We start from the raw sequence: 7,704 nt of genomic DNA on the forward strand, positions 1-7,704 counted from the left end.
CTCCCTCTCTCTCTCCTTCCCTCCCTTCCTCCATCTTTCCCCCTCCCTCCCACATCCCCAGCCAAAGCAAAAGCTGATTGCTAAAAGCAGGGTGTAAGACTTTGTGTAAAGTAAAATAAAACAGAATTTATAAGCCACCACAGTTAAGAGCACTGGCATGGAGAAAGCATGGACTCAGTTCACAGCATCCACAGAGCAGCTCACAGGCACCTGTAACACCAGTGCCCAGGGTCCACCAAGTGTAGACATATGCATGCTTGCATGGGGCACATGGACACACATGCAGGTAGAACACCCACGCACATAAAAATAAAAACTTCAAAAGACCTGACACCATACATCTCGAGAGTAAAAGATAAACGGACATTTAAATGTCAAGGAATCGAGGAACACAGGTCTTCGGGGAGAACATGTGACAGCTACACCTAGTAATTTGGAAGGACTCGCCGGCGACATTGGTCGGCCGTCAAATGCAAATCTCAGTCACTCGACATTTCGACATTTCGTACCCACCAATCTGACAACTGTTGAGAAAGGATTTAAGACGTTCCGGCGGGAGTGTGTCCCCCTGCCAGGGAAAACAGACTGGGAGTTCCTCAGATGGTAGGAAGGAATCATCTACCTCACTACTGTGGGTGTAGAGCATTTGGTATTTTGACATTGGGACCTTTTTCCCTCTTGCCGGCCCCCCAGTTCCCCAAGGCTTCTGCCTTTTGCCTCTGCCTTCCGAATGCTGGTTTTAAAGGTGTGTGCCAGCATCTCTGGCTTTTCTTTACTAGTAGTAAAAAATTTATTTTTATTTTTATGTGTGTGTTCCGCCTGCGTATGTGACTGTGCCACACGTGTGACTGGTGTCCACAAAGGACAGGAGAAGCTATCCAATCCACGGGAACGTCGCCTCCGTGTGGGTACTGGGAACTGCACCTGAATTCTCTGCAGAAAGTGTTTTAACCACTCAGCCATCTCTTCATCCTGCTTTCGGTTTCCTTAAAAATAATAATCAGGATCACATTGTTTAAAAATGCACTTTTTTCTGAGTATCTAAAATTAATTGCCTTTTAAAATATCCACTTAGGAAATACTATTCCCTCCCCCAACTCCCATCCCCCCTCCCCTTACGCTTGCTTCCATCAAGGGGCTTCCTCTCCCAACCACCCTCTCCACCTCAATGCCTTGGCGTTCCCCCACACTAAGAAAACCAGCCTTCCCTGGACCAAAGGCCTCTTCTCCCATGTATGCCAAGCAATGCCATCCTCTGCTGCATATGCAACTGGAGCCAAGGGTCTCTCCATGTGTGCTCAGTGGTTGGTGTTTTAGTCCATGGAAATTGTGGAGGGTTTGGTTGGTTGATAATGTTGTTCTTCCCATAAGGTTACAGACCCTTTCAGCTCCTTCAGCACTTTCTCTAGCTTTTTCATTGGGGTCCCCATGTTCAATCTGATGGTTAGCTGCAAGCATCCTCATCTGTATCATAATGGCTCTTGCAGAGCCTCTGAAGAGGCATCCATATCTGGCTCCTGCCAGTAAATACTTCTTGGCATCAGCAATAGTACCTGGGTTTAGTGGCTGCATATGGGGTGGATCCCCAGGTGAGGCAGTCTCTGAATGATCTTTTCTTCAATCCCTGCTCCTCTATTTGTCCCTGTATTTCCTCCTGTGTTTTGTTCTCTCTTCTAAGAAGGACTGAGGCATCCACATTCTGGCCTTCCTTCTTTTTGAGCTTCCTAAGGTCTGTGAATTGTTTCTTGGGTGTTCAGAGCTTTCTTTGAGCTATCCTTCAAACATCTTAGTCAACACATAATTGTCTTGTTTCTTGCAGCCTCACTGTCAGAAACCAGGAAGACCAGAGACCCCAAAGAGCTGCTCACGAACTCAGAACAGACATTCCGGAGTGTGAAGAAAGGTGAACTCTTGCATTTTGTTAGCTCACAGTACTGACAGAGATGCCAGCATCTCCCTTTTGCTTTTAGCATTGTGAGTTTCAACAGAGCACAGGCATCTCCCATAACTACCATTTAGTGACATCAGACCTCAGTGTCTTTGACTTTCCCCTGCAGAATTTCTCTTCACTTATGCCATAACATGGGGAGGAGAGTCAAGGCACTCTTCAGTGCCAGTGGTGAATCACGAATGGAAGTTGATCTTCCTCAAAACCCAGCTGTGTATTGCTTATATATTCTTATATCTTCCCCTGACTATTTTATTTCTCTTATCAAATTTTCTATTGACTTATATTCCTTTAACTATTTTTACATCTGTTCCTTATCTTGTATTTTTTAAATACTTATTTTATGTATATGAGTGTTTTGCTTGTATGTATGTATGTATGTATGTATGTATGTATGCATGTATGTGTATGTATGTACACACACTAGGTGCATGCCCAGTGCCCATGGATACCCAAAAGGTGTGTTGGGTCTTCTGGGACAGGGACTTTAAAAAGTTGTGAGCCATGAAGTGGGTGCTTGGAATCGATCCCTAGTGCACAGGATCAGCCAGTGTGCCTAAGTGTGAGTCATCTCTCCAGCCCCTTTACAGCTGTTCTTAATATGATGCCTTCACAACTGTACACATTAACAGACACGCAAACAGCATTGTGCAAATAGTTTTATATTAGCTTGTTTATTTTTGTAGATAAAATAATACACCATCCAAGTTAACCAAATTTCCTTTCATCTTTACCTTCTGCGTATTTGCCCAGGTTTTCAAAGTCTAGGATGTACAGCAACACCCCCTGCCCCGCTCCCACATATATACTTCTGACTTTGTCAGAAGCAGCAGGTATCTCACAGACCCCAGGGCACTATATTCTGGGACACAGGGTGCAGAAAGCCGTATCTCAACCTTCAGCCTTAGCTTAATAATGGCCATACTCTACCTCCTTTGTGTGTGTGTAAAGCAGGGTTAATAATAGTTTTTGTAGCTAAGCCAATCAAGGGAAGCAAGGCTCTTGAAACAGGGCGCTTGTATCCAGTATAGTTTGGCCTGGCTTCATTCTAAGTCACATCCAATTAATAAACAGAACACCTCATCTGTATGATATCTGAGAGGTTCCCCTTACCAGTGATGCCAAAACTGTACAAAAGCAGAAAGTGTGATTGGAGTCCCACTCACTGAGCAGGCAAATCTCAGAGGCTTAATGAGGAGGGAAAAGCGAGTCCCAGAAGACAATGGATTGGCCATTTTGTTAAAAAAAAAAATTAAACCACAGAATATATTCTTTAGGGAAACATACATATATGGCACTATGAAAAGACAAAATATTAGGGATCACTCTTATTTAGGCTTTATTTAAAATCTCAGTACAGTTAAAAACTCAAAGATGGTAAGCCCAAAGTCAAGTCCTGCCCTTCTCTCAGATGAGTGGCTTCCCTTAGTGAACGATGTTCTAGCCAAGGACACATTTCTAGTTGATCATTTTGTTGCCGTCTCATGGCTTGGATTTAGACCATGTATATCCTCTTCTCTTTCACAAACGCTACGTGAACCTTGAGAAGTGTTTAGTGGACATTACGTGTTCCGGTGGGCCAGCATGGAGAGTGACCTAGTTCTGTCAAGAACAATTGAGGCGTTTGGGGTCATGTGGTTGCAGGATTTTTCATCTCTGTAATTTAAAAGTACGGTCAGAGGTGCCCAGATGTAAACAAAGCAGGGCCGTGAGGTTGGTCAGAAAGTCACAGTGGGTTGGGTGTGGTGCTGGGTGCCTTTAACACCAGCCTTTAACACTGGCAGCAAAGCCACTCACAGACATCCATCTTGTGCGCTGACAAAGGCTTGAAGAAGTAAAAATGGCGGCTCTCCCAAGGGCCCAAGGTTTGTGTGTTTGATATCTGAGACTGAACGCTATGTGAAGACAGCTGTGTTCACCACAGTAACATCTTTTCTCTCTTCCTTTTGCCTTTGACCACTGCTCAGCCCCGCCCCCACTCTGGAAGAAGTCTGTGCCTGGGCCCAGTCTTTTGACAACCTAATGGTCACTCCAGCAGGAAGAAACGCTTTCCGGGAGTTTCTTCGGACAGAATTCAGTGAAGAGAACATGCTTTTCTGGATGGCCTGTGAGGAGCTGAAGAGGGAAGCGAACAAGAGCACGGTTGAGGAGAAGGCGCGGATAATCTATGAGGACTACATTTCTATTCTCTCTCCTAAAGAGGTGTGTGTCCGCAGAGCATGTCTCAGAGCCTTGCAGAGTTGCCTGTGTCTGTGTTTGGTCACCTGCTGCTTGCCTAGTCCTGGGTTCTGCCTACTCAATAGCGTTCAGACCCCTTCAGCAGACCCTGAAAAACCATGAAGCTTTTTATTCTTTCTGCTTCCCCACCCCCCTAGAAAATCATCCATAATTCTCAGCAGAGGTTTTTTTTTTTTGCACAGAGAAGTCTGGGTGCTCTTACACTGACACTGGGTTTTCTCTGTTTTGTGGTTCTCAGGGTGAGCCCGGGGCTGCTCAGATATCTCCAGCCTTTCCTGTTGTTTAAAAACACCGCGCCATATAAATAAAATTATCCCGCTATCTCAAGTACATTTTTTCCCCCTCGGGTGTCTTTTGAGTTACTGCATTGCTGACAGCATGCTGGGAAGTTTCCCCTCACGTTATCTTCCTAATACCACACAAAATGCCAGAGGAGTGATGTGACGCAGGTTCCCGCCTCCAAGCACTTGCTCCTCCAGATCCCCAGCCCCGAAAGTTAGGTCGATTTTTAAGTTCAGGTGCCTCCTATCACCAATTTCACAATCATTGTCATCTGCTGCGTTCTGCTGAGACTGCACTTCACAAAGCAAAGCTTCTTTTCTGGAGTCGGGGACCTCACAAGACCCGGGAGCATCCCTGGTGTGATGGCCCAACATCCTCAGAAAGGGATCGTAGAGTAAGTCGGGAGGAAGAGAGGATGAAGATGGACAAAGAATAACGGAAAGGAAATTACCGGAAGCGCAAGGGAATGAGAACATCCTGGGGTAGGACTAGCTGAGGGGGAGCGTACTGTGGTACTTGAGCAGTGGCAGCATCCAGTGGTCCTGCGATACAGGATGCCTGTGGTCCTGCGATACAGGATGCCTGTGGTCCTGCGATACAGGATGCCTGTGGTCCTGCGATACAGGATGCCTGTGGTCCTGCGATACAGGATGCCTGTGGTCCTGCGATACAGGATGCCTGTGGTCCTGCGATACAGGATGCCTGCAAACTGTCCGAGCTGTGGGGAACAGCAGCAGACCCAGAAAGGGAGATTCTTCACGGCACACTTACACAGAATGAGGTCTTGTCTGTGCCTTGTTTGAGAACGAAGGAAATTTGTGAGTTTTCTACAGTAAAAACTACAGCTTGGCTCTAGGACAGGACTAGACAGCGCTCTGGTTTGCTAATGAGGATCTCTTGGTGGACTTCATCAGGCCAAGCAGACACCTTCTAAGCTGATTGGTAAAACAGAGCTGGAAATTACAGGAATTAGGTGACCGTGGGCTCCAAAGCATCGCCTTGGGGCTGGTATGCTTGGACCTCACCCCGAGAGAGTCTACAAACCAAGGCGAGGCCCGGATCAGTGTCAGGGTAGAGGTTGCACTTTAGAGAGAACCCCTTGGCCAAATCGTGGACTGTGTGGGGAGATGTGGTGGGCAGACTCCAGAAGGCCAAGTTGGGAGGCTAAGACACAAATCAGCGACAGGGGGCTCAGCAGAGGGGAAGGAGACAGACCAGAGTGGTAAGGAGGTAAGGAAGCGCTGCATGCCATCATATGAGCCCTGGACACTGAGTTCAAGGTTGTATAGTGAGACTGTCCAGGAAGGAGGAGAGGGAGAGGAATAGGGGGAAAAAAAAAAACAGGGGGTGGAAGGGCACGTAGATAAAAAAAAGATAAAAGATACACAGGACTCACTCACTAAATTGGGGGGACGGATGAGTCCATTGAAGGAGCTTGCTAGCTTTCAAGTGCTTCATTTCTTTTTTTAAAAATTTATGTATTTATTCACTTTATATCCCAGTATCAGCCTCCTCTCTCCCCCCAATAATTCCTCATGCAGACCCTCCCCCACTCCATGCATCCTTCCCCTTCTCCTTTGAGAAAGGGGGAAGGGAGCCCCCTCTGGGTATTACCCCACACACTAATCCTCCCCACCCCCCAGCTTCCCAGCACATCAATCACTGCAAGGCCTAGTGCTCCTCTCCCACCCAGGCCAGGGTGCTGTAGTTAGGGAAACTGGATGCAGAGAGGGCTGGCAACAGACTCAGGGACAGCCCCAGCTCCAGTTGTTTGGGATCCACATGAAGACCAAGCCACACATCTGCTACATATGAAAGCACTTTATTTCTAATAAAAACACTCATAATGGGCTGGAGAGATGGCTCAGTGGTTAAGAGCACTCTGACTGCTCTTCCAGAGGCCCTGAGTTCAAATCTCAGCAACCAGATGGTGGCTCACAGCCATCTGTGATGAGAGCTGATGCCCTCTTCTGGAGTGTCTAAAGATACCTACAGTGTACACATACACATTAAATAAATAGATAAATATTAGTTTTTAAAAAACTCAGGCAATCAAAACAATAAAGACAATATAAAATTTATATATAATTTTAAAGAAAATACTCATAAACCATCAGGCCTAGAAACAACCATTATTTCATTTCCCCAAGTGGGTTCACTAACGGGATGTCACTGGCTCTCGGGCCCTGTGATTCTCGGTACAGACGCCTTCCTGTTAACCCGCACTGGCAATAGAAACCTGTGCCCACTTTTTAATTGGGCAGGAGCCTGCAGTGCCCAGGGTTTTGCCTTCATTGGCAGGGATGGGACAGTGCAGGCTGCCTTCTATCTTGAAAGGCCACCCTCCACACATTTAAAAGAAGCAAGGCACTGTGTGGTTTTCTGAAGGCATTCCTTCAAACTTGAGGGAGATCGTAAGCTCACCCTGTATGACCTGCTGAGTCCCGGCCTTGGACCAGCAATCTGCTTCTGAGACCTTCCAGGGGCAACTGGTGCGGCTGAAGCTCCAAAGTTTCCTTTCACTCACCAGCAAGTTTCTCTCGGCAGGTCAGACTGTTAGAACACCTTGTTTCTTGGGGGGGGGGGGGTCAAAAGATAAAATGATTCTGGGAGTTTGGATGGGTTTGCAACGAGCCATAATCGCCGCCGTTCCTCTCCACAGGTCAGCCTGGACTCCCGAGTCCGAGAGGTTATCAACAGAAACATGGTGGATCCATCCCAACACATCTTCGACGACGCTCAACTGCAGATCTACACTCTAATGCACAGAGACTCCTATCCCCGCTTCATGAACTCCACGGTCTATAAGGATTTGCTTAAGTCCTTAGCTGAGAAAGCCGTCGAAGCATAGGTGGCTTCAAGTATATTTATTATTAACAAAACAAGAAGCTAGCTTCCGGACTACATCTAGCAGAGCGGATTTAGACATAGGGTATGTTGGGCTACAGTGATCCTTGGACTGCTGTCGTGACAGATCCCTCCTCCACAGCGAGCTGTAGATTCACCATGGAAACTGCCGCCGCCAGTAGTGATACTTACCAGAGAACAAGGGGTTGGGTATGACCGCCTTAGAAAGATAGCGTGCTCACACTCAGCATGTTCTCACAGACAGGACGTGCACTAGCCTCTGTTCTGCCTGCAGAGTAGATGTACAAAGAACAGAGTGGGAACACTTTTGTTTTGCATGAGTTCAATACTGTATTACTCTCCAAAGAAACGGCATTCAAGTCCTTCTG

At 46.8% G+C, this 7,704-nt stretch overlaps 1 protein-coding gene across 2 annotated transcripts in view; it reads left to right on the plus strand.

Moving 5' to 3' along the window:
* Window positions 1-7,319, plus strand: part of RGS20 (regulator of G protein signaling 20) — a gene marked incomplete at both ends in the record, with an annotated part of 85,992 nt that extends 78,673 nt beyond the window's left edge. For both annotated transcript variants that reach the window (XM_080938588.1, XM_080938589.1), the window contains 3 exons: window positions 1,820-1,903; window positions 3,916-4,150; window positions 7,131-7,319. In XM_080938588.1, coding sequence (XP_080794714.1) covers window positions 1,820-1,903; window positions 3,916-4,150; window positions 7,131-7,319 — 508 coding nt within the window. The remainder of the gene's footprint in view (window positions 1-1,819; window positions 1,904-3,915; window positions 4,151-7,130) is intronic.
* Between the last annotated feature and the right edge of the window lie 385 nt (window positions 7,320-7,704).

Source organism: Micromys minutus (genome assembly GCF_963924665.1).
Source record: "Micromys minutus genome assembly, chromosome: 26".
Lineage (NCBI taxonomy): Eukaryota > Metazoa > Chordata > Mammalia > Rodentia > Muridae > Micromys > Micromys minutus.